At 37.0% G+C, this 26,767-nt stretch overlaps 1 protein-coding gene across 1 annotated transcript in view; it reads left to right on the plus strand.

Moving 5' to 3' along the window:
• Window positions 1–25,177, plus strand: part of LOC108793876 (collagen alpha-1(XIX) chain-like) — a gene marked incomplete at its 5' end in the record, with an annotated part of 105,107 nt that extends 79,930 nt beyond the window's left edge. The window contains 11 exons of the mRNA XM_018564828.1: window positions 1,730–1,774; window positions 4,021–4,062; window positions 9,695–9,730; window positions 10,559–10,594; window positions 13,132–13,185; window positions 13,587–13,640; window positions 15,279–15,332; window positions 18,678–18,767; window positions 22,484–22,528; window positions 23,590–23,667; window positions 25,073–25,177. Coding sequence (XP_018420330.1) covers window positions 1,730–1,774; window positions 4,021–4,062; window positions 9,695–9,730; window positions 10,559–10,594; window positions 13,132–13,185; window positions 13,587–13,640; window positions 15,279–15,332; window positions 18,678–18,767; window positions 22,484–22,528; window positions 23,590–23,667; window positions 25,073–25,177 — 639 coding nt within the window. The remainder of the gene's footprint in view (window positions 1–1,729; window positions 1,775–4,020; window positions 4,063–9,694; window positions 9,731–10,558; window positions 10,595–13,131; window positions 13,186–13,586; window positions 13,641–15,278; window positions 15,333–18,677; window positions 18,768–22,483; window positions 22,529–23,589; window positions 23,668–25,072) is intronic.
• Between the last annotated feature and the right edge of the window lie 1,590 nt (window positions 25,178–26,767).

Below are 26,767 nucleotides of genomic sequence, written 5' to 3' on the forward strand. Positions count from 1 at the left end.
ATATTCCTTACTTCATGCTAATGAAAATGGGAAACATTTGCAAAATAATTTATTTGGGTTCTAAATAGTAACTTGGGAAATAATGAATATAATATGTTAGACGTTGTTCATTATCTTATTGCATTACAAGGTGCAATCGGCTGAAACTTTAATCCAAAAGCTATTGTGTTCAGTTTCAGACTGGGAAAACAAACATTTGGAAAATGATATCTGGTAAATAAGCATTTGTTCTTAGTTTCTAAATCAATATATGGCAGTTAAATAGCATATTACTGAAACACCTAAAAGTAAACAAATATTTTTCAGTGTGTAAAGAGCAGGCTTACATAGAACAACAAAGAGAAAGTTGAATTCTCCCACAATGTTGGTTCTAGTTGTACATTTTATTAGTAAGTATATGCATTATATGCATTAAAGATGGTTCTAAAAGCTAAATTTACAGAGATATGCATTTGTTGTATGCCATAATAGTCATTATTTGCAGTTCCAATTGCCACTCATGCCTAAAAATAATTGTGGAACATAAGTGAACTGAACCTACGGAGAAGTTTGGAATGTGCCACTAAGAAGACGCATTAAATAAAGACCAGTCAGTGAAGTACAGAAATGTGTGCAACCAATCAAAAAGTATTTCTGATAGCAGTCTGACAGTAGTAAACTGCAATCTGATTGATTGTTCTCATCTACTAAACTTTGCACATGACCATACTGAATATGTCTGTATAGTTCTATTTGTTACATACATGTTGTGATGGTATCCATTGATAGATTACAATAATGGTATTTCAGATGGTAGCATACCGCTTATGACAGTAATTTGACACTCAGTAGTGCAATTACCACTGAAGCAGCAAATATGACTGCTGTGAAAACCCGAATATTTGATTTGGACCCTAATATCCAGATCTGGAATGCTTTCATGGTTGCTTCCAAGGCCCAGCAATTAGTAGTTTAACCCAAACTGAAGTATGTTTAAGTGGCCTTGTCAAGATATCCTTACATTTGTTTATGTACTAATGTATCTTCTGGTTTAGTTGCAAAGCTTATGTATATACTATAAGATGAGATTCATAAAAATTTAAAATATTGCCCCTCCACAGTTTTGTTTGTGTGATATTTTTGTGGATCTGCAAGATGGGACCTTGTGGATAATGTTTTTTTTAGATCACGCTAAACAAGTCACTCGTGGGCTTGAATGACTGTGGCCTGTCATGCAGTCTGCTACGGCAAATACAGTGGCTCAGAACCCCTTTTACCATAACTGTATAAAGCCAATCTTTTAACAGTTTCACCTCAATACTAATATTTACCCTTTTGGAAGATGGCTTCTTAAATCTCTTTTAGAATGCTGTGAATATATCCATTTGCTGTAGTTGTCTCTTCCCCCAGACACACACACCTTGGATTTTCACATCTTCTGTTACAGTAGGGACAATCTAAACCCTCACATTGCATTCTCTACAATACAGAAAATAAATTAATATTTTCACAATGGATGTTACAGGTAAGTAGACCAAAAGTGTCAAGTGCAGATTTAAAAGGAACCAGTACCAGTACCTAGAAAAATTGAAATATCCATTTTGAATGGACTGACTCTTTAATGTTTTTCACTCACCAAGAAAATATAAGCACCAGCAATAGCTTACGTGTATATTTTATTTTAAATGCTGTGGGGGTTTTTTGAAAGTGGAATTCTGTTTCTAATTGTTGCAATTGTATTTTGTTACAGGGTTTCCAAGGACAAGATGGACCCCCAGGTCACAAGGGAGAAAAGGTAACATTTGCAGAAAGCAAAGTGAATTGACATTTATTATATGTGGTTTGTTTTCCAGGGCTTTTTGGCTCTTTGCTTACACATGACTTGTGCCAAATGTCTAGTAATTGTGTCTCGCTTATTTGTTCCCGTGATGTCTTTTCCTGGCAGTATTTTACTCCACGGGTGGCTCTATTCAAGTCTATAAAGTCAGTCTGTAAATCAGTCTAGAATTAAAACACTATATAGACACAGCTGCTTTCATGTTTATACCACATTTTATAGACCAAGCTATTTTTCAAGTGCCATCTTCAAAGTAAACAAATACATAGCATGTTCACAGTTCATATATATTTCAAATTGTTTTAATAATGAAGTGACTTGTTCCTGGGATAATTATTAATATGTTTATTAATTTTTGCCTAATGTGCATACATTTGTACAGAGCTGTTTGTCTTATTCGTAAACTATTTTCTGCCCAGTGAAGCTTGTAATTAAGATTTTGGTGACTGGAACATGAAGTGAGGTAGTCACAAGAAGCTGACACTGTGATATAAAATGGGGTCTACAGTCAGCCTTACATGATGAGGCTTTTACAGAATTGCAAAACTGTATGACCTCCATCAAAATACTGTCCAAATATAAGGCTGTGTTTGGGTTTGTGTTCAATTATACTGAAGTTTACAAAAACATTTGTGACAGAGGCGCAGTGCCTGATCTGAGGGCCCTGGTACAGTGTTTAGGCATTAGTTCCCTGACAGGTTTTCCCATTTTTGCTGCCTTACAATGAAGAAACCCCTAGTATCCTTCTCTACCCCCCTTCCCCACGGGAAATACTTACAGTAGACCACTTACATTAAAACAGGGAATCAACTAGAGATGCTGCTGGTACATTACTGATTGTATAGCTGTGCATGGAAGTTACAGACCAGTACAGGAATGCTTCTTCATGCATATTTTGATTAATGAGGCTAACCACCGGGGACATATGAAGAAGCTTCCCTTTACCAGATTGTAACTTCCATGCTCAGCTCTGCAATAGATGATTTTCTTCCAGCACCTCTGCTCTGCTTCTCTTCTAAGGTTATTGCTACAATGAAAGTATTTTTGTTGAGCGTTAGAATAGGATCAGGTCATTTCAACAAGGTTCCCATAATGCATTAGACTGCTGCAACCCCCTGTTCATTCCCCTCTCATTTGTGATATTTTCAAGCTCCTGAGGGTTGTAAAAGACATTCTTAGGGCAAGAAGGGAGAGTGCATTAAAAGAACAATGAAAAGTGCAGAAGTGAAGAAACCTTTATAACCACCAAGTTTCATTTTACTAAAGTCATGTCAATTAAATCTGAATTTTAATTAAACTGTACACATTGTGTATCATTTATTGGCACATAGATTTATTGAATAGTCATTAAGTATATTAAATGCTTCCTGATAATTGGAAAACATGATCCCATATAAGTGAACTGCTGCATGTCTAAGCAACTCTGCTGTTTACATAGAGACATTATATCCAGTGCATTTCATTTTTTAACACCAAAATGAATGAATGTATGTAATCAACCAGATGAAAGTTGACAAATGACTTTGTAATTTTACTTAAAAATATGCATGGTGTTCCATTCCATTTGAAGCTAGAGCCTTATTTGCATGTAAAAACAACTATGGTAAGCTATTTTGATAAATTGTTTTCCAAACCTGTTGTCATTCATACTGGTAAAATGGTGTATGTATGTGTCAGCAAAATAATGTACTTTACATGAAAGAAATAAAGTGGTTGTCAAAGTCCACAAATGACTTTTTGCAGCCTTGATTTGTCACATGCTACACATGCAAAGCCCTTTGTGCTGTTTTTTTACTGGAGTCATAGGGCTTGTGTATATTTTATCACTGCCACTATCAGTCCATAGGCAAATTGTGGATTTGAAGCAACCAGCGATAAGTAAATACAACAACTTATACAGCTCGGAAGAATGATGATCTTATCAGCCTCGGCCTTATTACATTTACTGCTGTTTCATAACAAATGCATATTTATGATGAATTCTAACTTGTCCAGTGCAAGAACTTGATTAGTGTTTAATGTGTCGTTTATTCTCGTTTTGTATGGTAAACACATACTCATTATAGAAATTACAGTGCTTATCGTCCCTGCTCCAAATACATTAGTTTGATACTCTTTTGTAAAATGTAAGCTTACAGGGACTTGGTAAATGTTGTTTTTCACGAGGATTATTCCAGTTGTTTTCTTATTGTTTTGATTTGTAGGGGGACATCGGTCCAAGAGGATTACCCGGCCTGCCAGGATTGGTAATTATATAACGGCGCAAATTAGGTCTCAAATTGTACAACATGTGAAGTAGGTGCCATAAAATCCATAAGGTTTAGTGCCTAGCCAGCAGAGCAGGCAACAACAAAGCTAATAAATACAGGCAAATGGGTTTCTGTAAAATCATTATTTTGAAACAAAATAGCCTGGTGTGAGTGCTGTTCTGCATGGTTCATGATCATAAAACCATCTAAAAAAAAAAAATTTTGTTTCTTAAAAACTGTGCTACAGCAAATACACTATTGACAGAATCTGTGGGAAAAACTGTTTGTAAAGCTGTGCTTTTTTTATACAAAATATTGTGTCTAGATATTGCTGAAAGTTGACTAGCTTTCTTAATGTAAGGTTTCAATAAAAGCTTAATTATCATTTTTACTTAAATGAGTTGCAGGATAAAAGGTTTTATTTCAAAGGATAAATACACAGTCAGCATTATTTCTGCAGTATTAGGGGGAACTTCTGCCGAACAGCTACATACAAGGTTGAAATGCATATATGTTTACTGCTTTATCTTCTATAGGATTTCTAATTATGGCCAGCTATTTTTGCAGTACACACCTCAGCTAGGCAGAAGGATTGTTCTACTACTTCCTGGTTTCCATTACAGCTTCTTGGTTTAGCTTTATTACATCCTATGTCACTTCCCTGCTCACTGGACAGTGATAATGATGCTGATTCCGTGTCTAATAAAGAGGCTGGAGATAGGGTAAGGAAACACAAGAAGCTGCTTTTATGAAACAAGAAGTTTGAATGATCTAATCAGAAAATTAGTATTTCATCTGTTTTACTGTGCAGTGTGGACAGTGCAAGGCTGGCTATGGAGAATTACAAATCCTTTGGCATTTGAAATAGTAAACATACAGGTGTCTTAACTGTAGAACCTTTTTAGGAGCTGTGCTTTAAAGCAACTCTCTCACTTGACATAAGAGTTTTAATAAAAATCCACCTTGTTCATGCTTATCTTTTTGACTTACAACCTTCAGCAGAATATTTACAACCAACATACTTCAAGGTGTGTCCTATGTCTGTAGCACCTGCCATACACTGCGGTTCATTTCACAAGCTCCACTGAAGAACTACATAAAATCTGACACCCTTTGCCATTCTCATTCCTAAAACATTCACATGTCCACTTTTTGTAGCCGTATGCTTAATTGTTAATTGTTTACATTTTTAAAAAACAACTTTAAACAATTGTAAAAAATTTAAATCATTTTAATTGTTTCAAATTGTTTAAAGTGAGTGGGAAAAAAACACAAAAGAAGAAAGAATACAACACCTTGCATATTACCAATGACGGAAAGAAAAAAGGCTGAAATTAAAAAGGCTCACAATTAAAGTTGTATGTTCAAGCATATCATTGTTAGAGTAGATAATCCTTGGTTTGTTCAAATAAAGTTCATCTTGGCAGGGCATGACATAATGACATGGTATGACATGATGTATCATAAGCACTCTATTATAAAATTGTAAAGGATGCACATCACTTATCTGATTAAAAGAATCACTATTAATTAATAAAATACATAAAAGCACTCACAAGCATATGTGTGGATTTGCACTCAAAAGAACCCAGGTAGAAGTTTTAAACACAGTCTCCCCTACTCTGCAACAGAGTAGCAGTGTGGTTCTGGTCTAGATGGCAGGGGACTCACCCACGGCTCCTACAGTGGCATCCTTGTTCCTGGGAAGCATCCTCTCTGAGTGAGGGGGTGTCTGCATCTAGGTATGGATAACTAAACAATTGTTCGAAGGCACTCCTTTCTCAAGCAGTTTTTTACACTATAGAAATCTTGTAGTTCTGTTAAGAAAAAGTGATCCTTTTACAGTACTCAATGGTGTGCACCCTTTATGATTGTCTTATAAAATACATATTACATACTATGTGAAGACTCTCCTCTCCTGCTACGATGAACTTTATTTGAAAGAAACAAGAATTATCTACTCTGACAATGATCATATGCTTGAGCATATAACAAATTAATTGTGAGTGCAATTTCAGGCTGTTTTCTTTCCCTTTAATTTCTACCTCTTTTTATTTTACTCTGGTGTTTTAATTTCATGCTCAACCATAATTGGATCAGCAGGACCTTTGGAATTCCTATATGAACTGTCATCCATGGGACTCTTTAGGACTTGCCCATACTGCATCATTTATCAGTACTTTTTATTCATTTTCTCATTTTCTCTTTTCTTCTGGGAGTGTATATAGTGAACATTGTAGCCACTGTTTCCAATATTGTGCACATACATCTCTGTTTTTTATTTAAATGGGAGAAATTAATCTCTTATGACATATTTTCCCCTCCCATTTTGCTGGATGCCCCATTGCCTAGAGTATAGATTTATAGATATAGATACCTTTTTGCAACTACCAATCTCAGAAAACACATTTGAGTAATTCCAAGGAGGCTGTAGATTATATGCCAAACATCATAGGCATACAGGCACAAAAACATTACACACCAGTACCTATGTATTGCACATACACATACATCAGTTTACCATCACCAGTGTATAAGCCATGCTTACAAAAAATTAACATTATGTAGGTAAAAGCAACAATGTAGAAACTATTGTGATACAAGGTAGAGAGTTCCAAAGACAGAGGACATAAAAGTACAGTTTTGCACAGGGTGCAACCTAATGCTGGTTCTAATTATAGAAAGTAAAATATGAACATTAATTTTGTGTTTTAATTCGTGTATCATTTTAGATCATGTACATTTATAAAGTTAAGTATCAGAAAAATAAATTACCATTCTATGCAGTGGTACCACTATCCAAAAATTATCCCTAGTTTAATGAGAAATTAAACCAAAAGTAGGATTTATATTGCAGCACAGCATAGCACAGAGTAGAAAAAAGAAGACTGTTTTGAACTGATTGGGAATGGTAGATTAAATACAAAGCTGGCTGGTTTGACTGCTGGAGCAAAGTGCCAGTCTTGTGATTACAGCCACAATGGGACCTCCATGTTGGCAGTTGTAATATGTTAAGCCTGTCTATATTTCATGCAATTTCCATCTGGCATGAAATCTCAGACAAAGCGCATTATTGAGATCTCTTCTGTTTAAAATGGTTTTATCTGGTTTACTATCAATTTCCATGGTCAGGCTTATTTAGAGACACAGAGGGGTTTGGTCCCTCTAGCTATATCATTGCATAATAATTATAAAATTATGTGAAGCTTAGCAGATCTGCAAAGCTGTGAATTTCAATCAACTGTTGAAAACTTTTTCTTTGCAATGGACAAAGAGCATATTGAGGTGGTGTTAGTTTTAGTGGACTCTCTAACCTGCCAAATTACTTTCCATATCTCTAAAAAAAACACTCTTGTTGAACAACTAGTCCTTATGTGATAGTGATATTAATAGGGTTGTTGTATGTTTGATAAGATTTTTTGTTCCAGTCTATTTCTGCAAAGAAAATAGACAATGATAATCAATGTTCAGCATAGGGGTCTGAATTTATGCTATAGTACAAAGGAGACAAGTGAGATTCAACCCAGAGCAATCAATCAGATTCTACCATTGGATTGTTGCTAATGAGCGCTATTAGGATTTATTTAAACTACTGTGCAATACCATCTCTGTTCTACTGCCCGTAGAAGTAGAATTAAGTGTTTTACAAAACCAGAAATATCAGGAAAACCGCAAGTTTCAATCAACTTTGCACTGCGAATCTTACTGCCTGTTTTAAGGATATGCAGTGCTAGTATCACATAGATATCATGGATTATAATGCAGACATTTGGTTCTCCAAATTCAAATCTGTACATGTACACTACAGTATGTAAACCTTCAATGCTTAACACTGAAAACATTACAACATTGTAATATGTAACATTGAAAACAAAAGTTTTGTAAATTGGATACACAGTAAAATTGCTATATATTGATTTGTTCTATGTATGATGGTGCTCTGAATGACATTAAGGAGGTACCATAGTTGCACTGAGATGCAGTAAGTTGTGCATTTTCACAATATTTATAGCCATCTAGCACTGTGTGGTACATACATTCATTTCTTCACACACATTCATACATTTGAAGGTATGGATACCAAAACATTCCCTTGGTGAAGAGAAAAAAAATCCTGGATTAAGTAAACACTTGACACTTTGAGGTTGATTTGCCAAAGGCAACTAGGCTATTAACTTTGCAAGCTCTGTTGACTTTTACCATCCAATCATGTGAAGGAAAGATATATTTTTTATTTTCCTTGCACCCAATTGTTCATTATTTGCAAAGCTATTTTCTGAAACATTCACTAAGTTAAGGGAAAAATTCCTTGCAGAGTGAAAATTCTGTTTTCATAGTAAACAGCCTATTTGCCTTTAGTAAATTGACCCCTTTGAGTTTGTAGCAAATTACTTCATTCTGGTTCAGTTAAGTCTTCCACATTTGTACCTAAACTGACAAAACATATTATCTCCTTGAAGAGACTGGGCAATGCCATAATTAACTATAGAAAAAGGCAAAGACATGATGTAGGAAACCATCTTTCATTCAATATGTTTAACAGTTAGTTTATCAATTTCAATAGATTAATATGTTATAGAAGTCTTTTTTTCCGTCAGTATTCACAATTAAGTTATTGGCCAGACTTTACTGTCAACAGCTATATGCATTCAAGTGTAAAAAACAAAAGGACTTTCCTTTGCAGCCTTTCCACTCTTTTTACTGTTATCTGTAGTATTGTTGAATCTTAATTTTTTTAAGTAATTCTCACAGTTGTAGCCGAGTCATTCTGAATACTCGCTGTATAATGATGTAATTTCATGTGATGAATGAATCACAGCTAGGGATGTCCCGATACACTTTTTTAAGACCAAGTACAAGTACTTGCCCTCAGGTACTTGCCAATACCAATTACCGATACTTTTTCTTAAAGGGCCATGTGACATTTTTTCTCAAAACAACGCAGACTAATGATTTTAGGGCAGTTTCTCACCCGGGCTAAATACAGATGTCTCCAGAGCAGAATACAGATGTCCGCAGAGCACAATACAGATGTCCGCAGAGCACAATAGATCCCACCAGAGCAGAAGGCTGCAGTCTCAACTGGGCGGCATGTGGATCTCTGCAGGGCTCTCAGTTGATCGGACGGGTGTCGGTGTCCGGAGCTGTACTGTGCTGTGTGTGGGGCTGTTCATGGCTGTGCCTGTGCCAGGAAGAAGGAGCAGGAGGTATAGAAACGGACAGGCACTGCCAGGGACAGCTACTGCCAGGACCCCAGCAGGCTGCCGAGGTCCCGACAGAAATGTAAAGGGCCGGCATCGGCCATAAGAATCGGGGCATTTCCACAAGTACAAGTACTCATGAAAATGTCTGGTATCGGGACATCCCTAATCACAGCGATAACAAAAATGTTATAATCCATAACAAATCTGAACATATCCCTGGTACTCTTGGGCTCGTGGTAGGAATAGTTCAACCCTAAACAAATTTTGAAGAATAATTACCTAGCATGAGTTTTTATTCATAACAAAGCTAAGACACTGTAATAAGTACCAGAATGAGTTACAGCTTATTCATGGTAATATAAGTATATATTAAGACTATCCTGTAACAATATTGTCACAAGTATACTTGTATGTGTGTCTTTCAGGGCAGTTCTGACACAAAGTATGAAAAAGGTGACCCTGTGAGTATACATACGATACTTATATTGCTATTATAAACCATATTATTACATTGGAATATAATCTTGACATCTTTAATGCATTAAAGGGGCACAAAATTAAACCAATCCCAAAAATGTTTGACTTGCTTGAGTGGAATTTTCGATTTATTTGAAGACATTTCAAGATGTCTGTCCTGATGCAAGCTTTCCTAGGTGGTTAACATTATTAAGAGATCATTTTGATTATAAGAAAATCAATACCACATGCACAAACTATTTAAACCCCTCATATCCCCATGGCAAAAATCCCTTTCTGTATAACCCATCGAAGCACTAATCAATTAGATCTTATGACATCTTCAATCCTTAGTCCATCTGGAGTTGTATCAGGCTCATATTGTTCATGATATTATGATAAAATGTATAAAATGGAAATTTAAAAAATGCAAGCTGAATGATTCATTGTAATAGCCTGATGATGATTGATATAGATATTGATTGTTGAAAACTGTAGACAAATAGGAGTAATTTTTCAAAACATTATTGTTGGTGTCAGTGGTTAAATATGTACTTTTCAGATTTAAATTTCTGAAGATTTAAAGCCATTTCTTGTTCACATAGCATAGCATAATATGTTTTCATTTTCATAAATTAACAGTATATATCAAAAGGCATGCATTTCTTATGACAATCATTGTTTCTTTCCCTGCCTTGTGTATTAAACTTAATACAGGTTGAGGTTTAGCTTTTATGAATGCTTAGATTGCAATGTAATTATTGAAAGTATTTCCAAAGTTAAACTATCAGAATCTAAAATATCAGAATTTAATGAACATTTTACTTTTTTAGGGAGAGGCTGGAGTTAAAGGAGAACAAGGAGTGAAGGTAAATTATGGAAAAGTTGTTTTTTTCAAGCAGTATTGTTGAGCCATTCCCTAAGGCAATGTGAACAGTGGGTGCCCCTTGCATTACATGTAATCCATATGGCAGTCTTCATTTTCATTTGTAACTCATCAAGGCATTCTGCATTGGCAGTTTTGAGAAACCAGAATAACTTATTCTGCAATTAATGGTTCTGCCTACAGGCATATATAGGCACATGCTGATGTACACCTTCTGCTGTGGGCACCATTGTGAGAGCAGTAGGATGGAAATTACAAACAGGTATTGCCATTCTTCAAGAAAGTCAACAAATACATTTATTACAGTCTATGGCAGTAGCATCAAACCTAAAAGGGCTCAAGGACCACAATTGTAACCACAAGTCAAATTTGGGGCTGCATCTAAATCAACTATTTTTTTTGTACGATTTCTAAAACATTTCAAATTGCATAGTATGTGAGGTTGAAAAAAAGACACAGGTCCATTAAGTTCAATCTTTCTGTCTCTGTGTGTGAGTTGTGTGTGCGTGTTTATATGAGCCCCTGGGTAAACTAGTAGTTAAGAGTACCTGTACCCTTCTGTATTACGGTGTCTTAGGATCCATTCGAATTTTGAATGTTCAATAATCTCTGCTGATACCACTGCTTGTGGCAGAGAGTTCAGAAATTTTACTGTTCTAACTGAAAAGAAGCCCCTATGCCCTTTGTGCTTACAATTTATTTCCACCAATTTTAGGTGGTGGCCTCCAGTCTTTTTGCATTTTACATTTTGCAACCTTGCCTTATAGCTTTAATCCTCCAGCCCCTTAGTTAGCTTAGTTGCTCTTCTCTGGACTCTCTCCAGCTCCAGGACATCTTTTCTTTGGACTGGTGATGAAAACTGAACCGCATACTCAAGATGAGACCAGTGATCTATAAACTGGAAACATTATTGCTTTGTCTCTACAATACATTCCCTTTTTAATACAAGACTGTACTCTGCCAGCTTTGTTTTCTGTGGCCTGGCATTGCATGCTGCTAATCAATCTGTGGTCAGCTATCACCCCCAAATCTTCTTCCATTTCTGACTTCCATAGTGGAGATCCCATTAATGCATATTCTGCTTTCCTTTTTTTAACCACAAAATGCATTACTTTACATTTTTCAACATTAAACCTCATCTGCCATATAGTTGCCCACACCACTAGTTTATCCAGGTCCTCCTTTAATGTTATAATGTCTAAGTCCATGTCTATTACCCTCCCAATTTTAGTATCATCTGCAAACACAGCAACACAGCAATATAATTAATAAACAGGTTAAACAGTATTGGGCCTAGCACAGAACCCTGGGTCATGCCAGTCTCGACTTTAGAGCAATCTGAAAAAGAGCCATTTAGTAATACTCTGTGGACACGTTCCTGTAGCCAGTTCTCTATCCATGTACACATAATTTTACCTATGTCCATAGATTTAAGCTTGTGTATTAAGCATTTATGTGGTACTGTGTCAAATGCTTTTGCAAAATCCAGGTGCACCACATCCACTGGTTTACCTCTATCTACTCACCTCTTCGTAGAATGTTAGTAGGTTGGCCTGACAAGAACGGTCCTTCCTAAATCCATGCAGATTATCACATATTATACATTTGTCACGAATAAAATCCACTAAATAGACCTTTATCATTGCCTCAGTTTGCATACTATTGATTTTAGACTGACTGGTCTCTACTTCCCAGGTTGGCATCTTGAACCTTTTTTGAATATTGGTACTGCCATTGCCTTACGCCAATCACTTGGTACCCTTCCAGTTATTAACAAGTCCTTGAAGATGAGGAATAGCGGTCTTGCTATAGTCTGACCAAGTACTCTAGGTTGCAGGTTATCTGGTCCTAACAATTTATTTGCATTGTTTTTACAGTCTTTGTTGAACCCCACTGTGGTATCTTACGCCCCAAGAAGTTCACATTCTTTTTTCTATTTAACCTGTCTTCCTCTTGTATACTGAGGAGAAAAATTAGTTTAATAACCCAGCCCTCTCCCATTTTTTTTGCGGTTAATCTCCCCGTTCTCATCTTTTATTGGGCCTACCTGCTCTTTTCTTACCTTCTTACTGTTTATATATTGGAAGAATTGTGGGGGGTTTTCTTACTGACTGTGGATTATATGTTTTTCGTAATCCTTTTTAAGCTGCCCAGATTTCATGTTTACATCTTTTTTTACATTACTTGTACCTCTTGAATGCTTTTGCATTCTCTGATAATTCTCTGATAAAAGCTCTGATAATTCTAAATCATGTCATATTCAAATGAGCCAGTCAGTGCTCCTTCTTTTGTTGTTATATGAACTGACACTAATATGTTTGTGAATTTCAGATAACTGATTTAAAAATTCCTAAAACCTGAAATTCTTAAATTACATTTTTTGTTTAATTTTTATACTGTACTACTCACTATATGTTTACTCATCACCTCTTTTTTCAACTTTTGCTTGAAATCTGGCAATTCATAGAAGAATGGATTAAAAATACCTCATGTATATGTGATTGTTCTTTTTTATTTTAGGGTGAGCTAGGACATCCAGGATTGCCCGGATTTGCAGGAGCTCCTGGTCCTCAGGTAATATTTTTGATTTGACCCCCTTATAGGATGCATCTAAATTATTTATAACTGCTTTGGCTAATACTGTATGGCAGAAATAACCACTAAACAACATATAGGTCATCTGCACAGTAACAAGTAACAAAGGCCATATACAGTATTTTATTTTAGTAGTATCTTAGAATTAGATATGAATAACTTATACATTAGAAAGAAAGACCAAGGCTATATGGAACTACTTTAAAACTAATGCTGGGAGTTGTATTTAGGTAAGTAGTACTATGCTTTCCCAAATATTTTAAAATAGACCAGATACCGTGACCTTCTGGTACTGCCTCTGCAAGGTGTTTATTGAATCCTATGGTAATATTTTAATATCTTGCCTTTATTTATTGTGGTTTTAATTTACAATGTTTCAGGGAGAAAAAGGGGAACCTGGATTCGTTGGACCACAAGGCCCACCAGGAGGAGTGGTATGCTTTGTTTAATGGAATAACATGATATGTTTTTAGCAGTTGTACAACCTTATAAACACTTGCTATGAATATAACAGAGCTTAAATAATCTTTATATAATATATTTTACAAATTTAAAAAATCTTATATAATTTACTACCTAATTGTTGAACAACACATTATATATCTTTAGTTACTGTTTCGATGTTTCAGTACAAATCTACCACAGGCCTATGCAATTAGAAGGTACAAAGACCAATAAGATGTTCAAAATGCAGAACCCCACAAATGTAAAATCACTGCATTATATAATTTTAGGATATGTATCCTTATTTAACCACCTCCTGTCCTGCCGTTTTAATTAAACGGCCGCACAGCGGCTTCTTGGATGCGGGTGGGTGTTTTTAAACGTCCCTACCCGCCCTGCTCATGCCTGCCAGAAGGCAGCGCGCACAAGCGAGATCTCAGCTAGACATGTAAACAGCCAGCGATGGACATGTTTGGTGTCTATTTACCCGACGTGGCCCCGTGACCCTGTCTTTTATACTTTACCAAAAATGTGGGTAATAATGTTTTATAACATAATGTAGGTAGAACAGGTTTTTTTCAAAATTTTCTGTACTTTTTCATTATATAGTAAAAAATAAAAACCCCAGTGGTGATTAAATACCACCAAAAGAAATCTCTATCTGTCCCCATAAAATGGTGCAAAATTTTATTTCAGTACAGCGTTGCATGACGGAATAAATGTCAGTCAAAGTGTCGCAGCGCTGAATACTGAAAAATGGCCTGGACAGGAAAAGGATCATCAAGTGGTTAATTAAATTTTCTTTATTGCTAATTTCTAAGTACAATAATGTATAGCAACCAATCAGATTCTGCTCTTTTGAAGTCAGACATGTATAAGATGAATTATGTTTGGTTACTATAACCTACTGTACTTAATCATTAGCACCTAAGGAAGAACACTCTTTATTGACAAGGACTGATGGTTGCTTATTATGTGCTACAGACTAACGTGCTTTGTACATTTGATTACATTTATTAAATAAGGTTGAATGTTTTACCTTTACTATCAGGAGACTAATGAATGTTATGTTTGAAGATTGTGGGTGACTGAAAAAATGTGTCAGTTATTTATGAACAGAACCTGAAAACTAGCTCAGTCATGAAGGGGTTAATTACCTGTTTTTATCTAGGCACTGAAATTTACCTGTAAGAGTATCTGTCTCGCTTTTCTCCATAGTAGTCATTATGCATCTCCAGCTTTGTTCTCTTTATGCGAAGTAGATATATTTAGAATATGCATAGTGGCAAGAGTATGCTTCATAAGAACTAAAGTTGGGACAGTTGGCGATTAAAAACCCCAACAGGACATTTTTCACTGACAAAATCACTTTAAGGTGAAAGGAACAACATGGAGGTTCAAGCTTGCAGTTGAATTTCCACATTATTTAATTTAGTTTCATGTTTTATCCTGTTGAATCTCCACAGATGGGTGACATTTTTTTGGGTGCTTTACTCGTTCTATTTATAAGTCAACTAGAATATAAAAAATATTTTTTGAAAATGCACAACATATACTAGGAGTGATGTAATAATAAGAATGTTTTGTTGCCTTCTCACTTTTCTATGTTTTTCTTTTTTATGTAACAGGGATTGCCAGGGGAAAATGGCATCCCAGGAAAACAGGGCAGTAAAGGGGAGAAGGTAATTTTTTATTTTATTTTATTGTTTCTTCCTAATAGTCAATTTTACTAGTAGTTTTCAGAATTGCAATTTTCAACATATCTGTTTAATTCACATTTTTGTGAGTCATTCCTATAAATAACAGCCTACTATGTTATTCATACATTTCTTATATGATGCTGTAATTAGCCATATGTTTTCTGGGCACTGTATTACTAATCTACGGATTACAGTACATAAAAATAACTAAGGCAATGTATGTAGGGCACAGACCAAGGTAGAAACATTTACATTCAGGGCACTGCCAATTCAGCAGCTCTTTCAGCTTTCCCAGGGGCATTACTTCACATTTGCTATCCTTTAAGATCATCTCCACACTGTTAGTGAAGACCAGTGCATGGAGTGGGAATCAGTGGTAAACCATGATGGCCAAAATGTTTCAAAGGGAACAAAACAAATCAAAATTAACTTTTTTCAAGAATACAGCAAGAATACAAAATATTCTAAAATATTTGAACGTGAAAGAGAAATGAATGTATGAGTAATATATAAGAATAAGTTATTTTTTTGTGGAGTTGTTTTGTTGAATTAGAAACACTTTAATCCCCCTCTGTAATACTTGAAGGGAACTCTAATGCAGTATTTACTTCCAACATGTACAGCAATAACTCTGAGTGCTAAAGACTTTCCTAAGAATAATTATTAGGCAAATTCTTCTGCAAGTTCTTCAAGCTAATGGATTAGCAAGTGACAGCTACTTTCAGTTTGACTATATGTTCAGATACTCTTATCTGATAAAATCTAAAATCAATGGTTGAATATGGGCAGATTATTAGAGATTGGACTTTTTCCCACCCCCAGGCTCCCCCGGCTTCCCCATACCATGCTGAAAGATTTTAGCTTATCCCTGTATTAGTCATCAAATCCATACTAGACTGAAAAACAAAAATTGTCTACTAATGATGTACATGATATAACTTCATCTACTCTGCAAACAGCGTACAATTTGGCTATTGGGGAAAATATAATGTCTATGTGTGCAGACATCAAGCTTAATAATCCTTTAGAATTTTGTCTCGGCGAAGAGAAAAACATACAGCATTAATGTCAGGAGGCACTCCAATAGACAAAAGCATGCTATCTGTAAGAGAGCAATTACAGCTCAATGAACTGTCATTGTTGGCTTGTGGGCTGTACAATATTCATTAAAGAAAATAACTTACAAATACACATTTACTAGAAACCCATGGACTGATCACATTTCTGAGAAATAACAGCTTCTTTCCCAGACTTATAGCAGAGACAGTTGTTTACAGTCGAGTTGTAAGACAAGAAATATCTACCTTTTGCATCTCGGTATGGATTTTATAAAACAGTCATTTAGGGGGTTTATTCACAAAGCTGCCAAAGGCAGCCAAGTAAATAACCTAGCCGCAGTGAAGTGAGCCGAACAACAATCGGCTATTCACTACGGCTCAGTGCGGCCATTTGGCCTTCGGCAGCACTAAGGTCAGCCATGCTCTGCATGTTCAGCTGAGCTGAAGTGCAGAAAGACTTTGGGGTTGATTTACTAACCTTTTAAACACACCACGAACGTGTATACACCTCTGTAGTGTGTTCCCTCCCAGCATGATCTATGGGAGGAATCGAAACACCTTTGTAGTGTGTACACACCCAGCAGGTGTGTTGTGGAAAGCCCTGCAATGAATTGCAAGGTAATGTGGTGTAAATTAGCTCTATGTTATGTTGCTTGCGTTGATGAATGCAGGAATGTAAATGCATGAGCTAACCATTTTTGTCTAAACTGTGAAGCAGCATTATATATGCATCATGTGCATGATTTTTCCATATATGGCATTAGTGGAAATATGCTTTTAGAGACTTTTTGGTTGATAAATACGTTTTGCTGTGTGAAAATCACACACACCTGGTGTGTGTGTGTGTTTAGGTTAGTAAATCACCCCCTTTGTCTCAGTCGATCCAACACCTGGATCAGCTGAGCCAAAGCTCCGCCAGCTCACTCGCTGCCATTCACCCATACTTACATAGGGGCAGAATGGCAGTGAGTGAATAGCCGAATGCCGCTGAGTGGCGTTCGGCTCGGCTATTCTGCTTGGCACCTCTGTGGTACTGAGCAGAATAGCAAATCAATAAAAATAGTTTAAAAAAAAAAGAGTTGAAAAATAATTCTAAAATGTGAATAAATTCAAAAATTCAAAAATAAATAGATTTAAAAATAAAAAACAATTGGGTGGAGCTAGCAGTGAAAGCTAGCTCCGCCCAACTGTTTCCTATTGGCCGGCACCTGCTAGAGTCTTCTAGCAGGTCCCGGCCAATGAATAACAAGTGGGCGGAGCCGAGCCGTGATCTCACGGCCGGCTCCGCCCAGTTGTTATTGTTTAATGACAGTTCGGCATCCCCAGGTCATTTGAGGACGCTGAGCTGTCATTACAACTGGCCTTTCGCCCTGCTTCAGCTGACACATCAGCTCACTGGAGCCGAAGCAAATGCCTTCGGCTCAGCCACCTTCAGGTGCTGTACGGGCTATAGTGAATAGCCCGTACAGCAGCCCTTCAGTTCGACTTAACCGAAGGGCTCCCGCAACCGAAGCTAGCCGAAGGATCAGCCAAAGCTATGGCTGGATCCTTCGGGAGCTTTGTGAATAGACCCCAAAGTCTAGAATCAACTGATGCTGAGATGAAGAAAGTAATCAGCATTTCTAGAGGCAGTCTTGTGCAACGTAAAAAGCCATAACCATCAAAGAGTCTGTGAAGGGATGATGGGCAGAGCCTCCCATGTACACACACACATGTACACAGATGTGTCCTGCCTCTCGAATATGCTGTCCTACTACCACTTTGTTCTGCTGATCCAGAACCTGCTTGCCCCTTCTATCTGCACATGAAGAACACCTGATTCTCCATCCTCAATCCTGATGATTACAGGGGATTGCTTATTTTACTAACCGCTACGGCAATAGGGGGATTTAGGATGTGGTTATTTGGTGCACTAAACTGTACCACACTAATATGTGGTGATGTGCTGCAAACAAAGGGCAGCTTTGCCTGTGTCCGGAACAAGTTCAAGGTGCTTACCCTGAATAAGCGCAAAAATGGTTTAACCTTAAATACAACCCTAAAACACTAAACCCCAAATCCTATACTTTTTAACCTAACTTTAAGTTACTGTAAGTAAAAAATAAATATGATAACATGAAATAAAATAAAAATAACCACCCCCCAACAAAAAAAACTTCAAAGAAGGGTCTAGTTACTATTTTGGAGCAACGCTTTTATTGAATTCACCCAAAATGTTAAGTATACTGCAGTACCATGATCATAACCCAAGTTATTATTTGTTTCATAGGGAGAAACTGGTGGCATCATGGGACCTCAAGGACATCCTGGTCCTAAGGGAGATCCAGGACCACCTGGATTTGGTTTGCCAGGGGAACCGGCAAGTATATGTTTACTTTTTTATAACATGAAATGTAGTTCTGATCTCCAGAATGCTTTTTTACAAATATGTCTTTGTTTTACATTTTTTTATGGAAAATTAAATACTACATGGGTTGTCCTAAATGATAACTCTAGTTTGTTCGATTAGAATGTATCTATTAGATCCTATTGTACTTTAGTATAGGTGGATCATTAGGTTAAAAGCTTAGCTTCCGCTCAATACTTTTGGCTGCTTTGTATCAGCAGTTATTGACTACTAAAATTATAATACAACAAAGTACTAGAATTGAGTATGTTGGAAAAAGTTCTTCAATTTGGAAAGTTGTTAATATTTTATTGTGGGGATTCTTTACATTAAACCGGAACTTGACTCCCCAATTTAACTCTCGAAAAGAGTTACTTGCAAGGCATGCCAACTGTCAAGTTTGCCAGTGTGCTTATTTCAGCTCTCAACCATATTTTCAAGCCCCCGAATGGCTTGTGTCCTAGCTGATCACATGTGGAGCACCATGACAACTGCAATCCAAATAGAGACTTAGATGGCTGTAAAACATAGGAGGGTGTAGTTCCGCTTTAAGGGAAAAAAATATTTAGTCAACTATACAGCAGTACACACCACTACATTTTATTGGGTAGAGGGCACTAAATATATCTCATGGAAAAAAAATTTTTTATTACTAATGCAGGCTTCATTATGTCTACTGAACAAGCCTCAGACCAACACCTGGGTCCTAATGTGGAAAAGAAGCAGGTGTTCTTTAGCTGACATCTCCCTAACAAAACTGCCACCATATGTGGGGTGTGACAGAGTCCCTGGGGTGTTAGTAAAAGGCTTGTGCACTTGTACACAGAAGGTGTTATAACTTGCAAGGGAGCTCATGTTTGAGTGTGGAGGAGAAAAAAAAAATACAGCATCGAAGGGAGAAGCTACATTTTAGGAATGTGCTGTACTTGTAACAATGATAAAGAGAACTTCAGTTTAAAGTCTTCATAACTCTCACCCAAAACGTCCTTCGAATGTCATGCTAACCCATGTTTCAGTGCTTTATCGAAATGTCACTCCTGAATTTTCATACACCAATCATGCAGACTGAGCCAGTGCAGTGAACTAGACTGAGACAAAGGAGTTGATTTATTAAAGGAATAGAGGCAGTCCACCTAGCAAGTGAATGTTGGCTTTATGAAGTGAATGTTCTTAAAAAAGGTGAACCTGTGTTTACTTTGAGTATCTAGCCATGTGCAAGGGAATTGTTTTTTGGTAGCACATAATTGGGTACTTAAAGCAAACACAGCTTCAGGTTATTTACTAATAATTACTTTACTTGGCAAATAACCTATATTCATTCCAATTTGTGTTTACATTAAGTAGTTCTCCTTATATTCTCTCTAGTTTTATATGTTGTGAACTAGTTCTGCCAATGTTATAACATATTTCACCAAATTTTTCTTTTTCTCCATTTCTTTATGGTGTTATTTTCTAATATGTCTTTGTTCATACTCCATATAGAACAATAAACCCAAAACTTTTTGTTTATTTTAAAGAGGAACTCCAGGTTTTACAAAAATGAACCTTTGCAATGGTGCTACCCCCTCATTTCAAGGGTTAACTGCTTATTTTTGCCTGAGGGCTCAAATAAAGAAGAAATACTCACTGATCCTTGATCCAGCCCGGCTGCTAGAGCGGTTCCCACAGCCACTTCTACAACGGGCTACAGCAATCTAAGCTCCACTGACGTCATCATGTCTAATACAGTCTATTCACTTGTATTAGATGTGAGAATGCTGAGGGAGATACCACAGCCAGAGCAGAGGGGAAGAGAGATGAGCAGTTACTGCTGCAGTACTGAGGATCAGGTGAATATTTCTCCATTTGAGCCCCTAGAGAAAAATTAACAGTTAACCATTGCAATGCAAGGGTTAATTTTTATAAAACATGGAGTTCTTTAAAGTGCCATGTCTTTAAAAAAATTCCTGCATAAAATGTGTCACTTTGCAGTTTCTGATGTGCCTTTCTGTAGTTATGTGATTTACATATTCAGTATTGTATAGAATGTCTAATTACATCTTATGGGTAAGAGATCTATATCAATAAATCAGCACGGTTATGTTCAAAGTGGAAGCATATAACCTCGTATATATAACCTGAATGTCAGGGAAATTCAAATCATTCATCCACAGTTGCCAGATAATACTGAGCATTCAGTATTGCTCCCAATAGAATATATTTAATTCTACATCATAATATGAGTGACCCTCTTGAACATTACTAAAAAAAGATAATTTAACCCTTTTTTTATGCACTGTCATGTACATGTGTCCCAATTGCAATGATATGAACTAGCCTGCGGGTGGGGTATCATACACAACTAACTGGATCACCCAAAAGGAGGACTGTATGTGATTTCAAAAAGTGTCAGCCAAATATTATTTTAAGTAAAGAGATTATAGGCTTTAGCACAAGGGTGAAAAGAACAAAACTTTTTTTAGCCACATGACTTACATTTTTAGTTATTGGAATAAATGTCACATTTTTAATAAAGATCTTGCTGTGCTAGCATTGTGAATTGAGCATTATGTGTGGCCCAATAAACTCACAGGGGGACATTTATTAATACTGTCACAGGGCAAAGCAATGTTAAACAGGAGCAGTGAGCTGGATCCATGAATTCCTCCCTCAAGTGCTCTATATTAGCACTGCAACAGAATGAAACCTGACCCCGACCATGTCTTAATTATGCACTTGTTTTGGGGCCGGTTCACAAAGTCTAAGTTCCAGAGCGTTCGGCCTCTGGAACGCAAGCTGGGTGGGAGGGTGCGTAGCGGTGCATTGAAGTCAATGACAACACAGTCATGCCCACAGTGCGATCGCCCTAACCTGGAGCGCAGGCACGTGAGTGCCTACATTGCGGTCCAGTGCGATCTGCAAAAATGCTGGAAGCACTAAAGTGACAGTCTATTTCATCTTCAGCAATACACACACAGGGCTGTAAACCTGTTGTGGAGAATTGCTGAACAAGAGTGAGCCTGATTTGTTACTGATTGCAAGGGGAATTTATCAGAATCTGGAGCAGTTGCCCGTAGTAACCAATCAGCTTCTCTTTCAGTTTGTTCGGTACAGCTTTGAAAATGAAAGAGATAAGCTGATTGTCATGGTTGCCATTCACAGTTGCTCCAGATTTTGTCTGCTCCTGTTTTGATAATCTCCCCTATGTGTTGTTAACTTGCTTAATAAATGTGCCCTGTAACACTTAAGAAAGTGATAGGCCCCATTTACACCTGCATATACGGGCAGTCTCACAAATTCCTCCATGAGAATCAGTGGTATTTATGTGAAAAGCGCTATACAAAGCAGTGAGAGGCTGACCTCACCCGTGGCTGTTTACAGCCGTTCGCATGTAATTAGACATGCAGTGATTACCTGTAGATGATGGCTTCTAAAAGCACACTGTTTACATGCAGGCGTGATGTAACTAGTTGCTGCAAGTCCAGTTATATGCGAATGGCTGCAAGCTGCTGGGTCCCCACTGTGTCTCATAAGACTGCCCCTAAACGCAAGTGTGAATAGTCCTTAATGCAGTAGGTTAAAACATAGAATCATCTTGAAAGTATACACTTTCTTAGACATGCCAAAAATCTCCTTGTAATAAGTATTTGTATTATGTATTCTATTTTTATTATTTTTCTTTTATTCATTTTCATTTCTACCAATTTTAGGGACCAGCTGGAGATTTAGGCGCACCTGGTCCAAGAGGTCCAAAGGTATGTTAACTGTACCTTTACCTGTGAAAATTATTCAAATATCTCCATAGTTCAGAAAGTCTGTTTTTTAATATTCACATCTCTATTGAAGTCCACGTTAAATTCTCTATTGAAATCCATGTTAAACAGCTAATTTCAATTTATCCCACCACCATATTTTAAATAATAGTCTAGCACTGTGTAGGCATTATTTGACCTAATAGAAGCAGCTTTATAAATGGGTCTGTTAACCTGGAAAACCCTTATATTTAAGGAATGCTGACAAGTGGCTATAATAAATTCTTAGATTGTAAGCCCTTACGGACAGGGCCCTCCTTACCATCTTGTCTTGAATTGTATTGTAATTATAATGTCTTCTCTATATTGTAAAGCGCTACGCAAACTGTTGGTGCTATATAAATCCTGTATAATAATAAAGAGCATTGGATTGGGAACAATATATTTGTACACTAAGATCCTGTTCGCACTAGCCGCATGGTAAACGCAGTGTTTTATCGCATGGCTAGTGTACAATGAAATGTCAGCGGTAAGCCTTGGTGCCTTGCATTATTACAACTCAAGGCACTGTTTACATTTTTTTCTTTTAAAAAAAAAACTTTATTTGGAGTGTACAAACCATTCAGGCCCTTGCACAACAGCGTGGTGTTCTGCAATATGGTCGCCTGTGTTGTCATCCAGCTCACTGCAGAAAAACGCAGCATGATCTAAATTTTTTCACAACGCACCACACCGTTCATCGTGCATTGCAGTGTGAACAGGGCACATGGAAAACAACTGTTTACTGTGTGCTCTTGTGGAGAGCTGCATTTTTCCAATGTTGAAAAACACAGCTCTCTATCCATGTGTGAATGGGCCCTGATGCTTTTTTCAGAAACAAATGCCTCAAACTTTGGTCTAGCAACAGAGGTGTATTAGTGATGGTTAAGCACCAAACCATGACAATTATTACACTTGTAAATATGTGGCACAACTTTTTTCTAAATGTATGCAAAATTTTGACAGGAGGGAAAGAATGATAGTTGCATAACAAATGATTTTTTTAATTTATACTTTGAAAATAGGGAGAAAGAGGTTTGCCTGGTGTGCAAGGACCATCGGGTGATGCAGGGTTACCTGGAATCAGCAAAGATGGTCCCCGTGTAAGTAAACATTAATTTTTTTCTTAAACGGTAAGAATATTAAGTAACAAAAAAAAAACACTTTGGGGAGGTAGTTTATTTGAACATAATTGCAAAATCTGGTTAAAATGACCAATAAAAAAATCATTATTTGTTTTCTGAATATGGTGAAATGCTAAATAAGTTGGAAAAAGGTGAAAAGAGCATATAGTCTGTCCACTTTGTATTTAAAACCCAAAAATCTCAGTGCAGCTTAATTTGCAATATGTTCCCCTTTATATATACTTGTATGTAAATCTATTTCTTCTCTTAATGGAAAGTTTCCTATTATTCCCATTTCTGTTTTAACCATAAGAGGCCATAACACTTATCATTCAGTTAAAGGAGAACTGTGAGGTGAGTGCTTTTCACTCACCTCATAGTTCTAGCTGACCTGTGACAATGAGACTGTCACACGTCAGCTCAGTAGATCGGGAAGTGAGCAACACATACTGGCGTTCGCTCACTTCTTGATCCTGTCACAGCTCTCTGCCGTGACAGGGGAGTGGCTGGATTATCCCTCCCCGCTCCGATCCTCCAGCGCCGACTGGCGGAGCGGACGGGGGAGTGGCGGGTACAGCTGGCTCTGTCTCTAGATAGGCAGAGCCAGCTGTCACTCACGCAGCTGGGCAGATCCAGACAGCATTGTCGGGATCCGTTTCAGCTGCGGCGTCTCAGTATACCGCAAGCTGTAGCTCGCAGTATACTGAGCTTAGGGTGATGGGAGGACGCTAGTTTGTGTCCTCCCTTTACCCTAAGGAGAACTATGGGGAAAAGCCCAAACCCCATAGTTCTCCTTTAACTAATCTCTCACAGACAACACAGCTTAGAAATTGTATTTTTAGAAACTAGTAGCAAAACAGAAAAATACCAAACCTGTTTCTCACAGCTACCAAAGATATTCAGACCTGCCTTTGAAATTTAAGTGGGATTGCTATTACAGGAAATATTGACTGCAAAAGTAAGACAGCACAGCACAAGTTTTGAAACGTACATTCGAAAAACTCAGACATTCTGATTTAGCATGCTTGGAATGTTTGCTGGATAGCATTAGAAGCACTTTTTGTTCCACATCTTGCGCATAATTGCTCTTAGTGAAAAAAGTACTAGACAACATTCTTTAGAACTGTAACTAAAGGCAGTATATGTATATAGCTTTTTTTCAGTCATATATAAAAAAACAAATAGGGACCAGTACTAGCATGAAGAAGGATTCACAAATTAAATCAGAAATAAACTTTATTTAAAAAGGGGGGCCCCAGGAGCTTTAAGCTATTATATGCTAGTATGCATAGTCTTACCTGCCAAATGAATCTCCTCCCAGCACTGCAATGTTCGTGCTCTACTCTCTTGCTGGGGCTTTCATCTTTGTCCCATCTTCTTCAAGGTTCTGAGTCTTCAGCCACTTGATTTGCCAGGCACTGATGATGTAACCTCGCACATGTGCATGGGAGTTCACCTCAGCAAGAATACTGCAGAGTCTGCACATTGAGTTGCACAGCTCAGTGTACAGGAGCAGAAAAAAATGCTGACAGGCAGGTAGAAGCTTCTATGGCAGAAGAGACTTACACAAATTGAATTTTGAAATGTATGATGATAGTAAGAAGAGATTTAAAAGGTGAATTTTTAGTGACCTCACTGCCACGAAACTTCCAGACAATTTATTTACCGTGATAGTACAAGCTAAACTCCAGGCAGCTGAATACACAGCTGAAATAAATATAAGGGCACAGCCTGCTCTGACAGGGCAGGAGATGAGATTTTTCTAAATTGCAGTTAAGTAACACATGCAGGTTATGTCCCTCTTCGGCATGCAACTCAATAGTGAAGCAGAAGCAGCAGACTCATGAGCTCATCTCTCTGTCACTGCTGTCTGCTCCCTCTACTAGTCTTAGCTCTGCTGCACAGTGGATTGCAAATACCAAGTCAAATTCATGTACTTGCGCTGTTTGCATAATACATTCAATAATTGTCTTATTCAATACAGGGCTGTATTAGTTTGGTTCTTTTATGCAATATCTGAGTTCAGCTTTAATTATTATGTATACTGAAAAATTCAGATGTATTTTTAAAATTTTACAGCATATAATACTACCTGCACAAATGTGTTAAAATTAGATTATTTGAAGCAGGGCTTATAATATCAAGTACAGCATTTCCCGGTGTATGTTATCAGAGACAACATTTGTTGAAATTATCAAATAATTATTACATTTATATAAGGATATGCATATTTTTTTCTATTCCCAGGGCCCAGTAGGTCCTCCAGGACTTCCTGGTATTCAGGTAAGAACAAATAACATAAACAATAAATGTTGAGCATACCATATAAATCTTTGACATTTTACACTTTTATTTAAATATCAAACATTTCAAAGAAGCTTTCAACATTTAGCAAAGGCACTTCCCATAGTGCATTAATCCTTGTTCTACAATCTTTTGGGCCATGTAAGAGTATGAGTTGGCCACAACAATGAATTTCTGATCAACAGGATTGTCATGCCTTATAAAAGTAGCTTAAGGACAAACTTTTTAAATAAGGATTTGATAATTCAAAAACAATGATAATGTGGATAGTGTAGTAACCTGGTATACATTACTGCACTCTGATCATGGCTTTATTGATATAATTGCCCAAAATTTGTATTAACCAAAATATATTGCCATTTCTTCAAGACTTAGATATATTGTTTTACTAGGGTCTCCATGGTCTTCCTGGAATGCCAGGTCCTCCAGGTCCAGAAGTAAGTATTCCACTTTCAACATTAATGATTCTGAAGGTATAGATAAAGCTATAATGTTTGTGTAACATTTTATTAACAGCAGTTAATCTGGATAAAAAAAAACATATCCAGTAACTATGCTGGGCAATAATACATGCAGTATTTCTATTTTCTATTTAGGTAAATGGCTTAGTTGTTAAAACTATTTTATAGCTTGCAGGGAGATGCAACATTTTTTAGAAGCTAATAATGTTAGCCTGGAATTTGCATTCATCCTCATAGCATCTGAGGTCACTATGGCAATTTTGTTGGAGCATAATGTTTATATCTTTAAACGACTACATTGCTGTTATAAAAGC

The sequence above is a fragment of the Nanorana parkeri genome, unplaced genomic scaffold (genome assembly GCF_000935625.1).
Source record: "Nanorana parkeri isolate BGI_ZX_2015 unplaced genomic scaffold, ASM93562v1 scaffold785, whole genome shotgun sequence".
Taxonomy (NCBI): Eukaryota; Metazoa; Chordata; class Amphibia; order Anura; family Dicroglossidae; genus Nanorana; species Nanorana parkeri.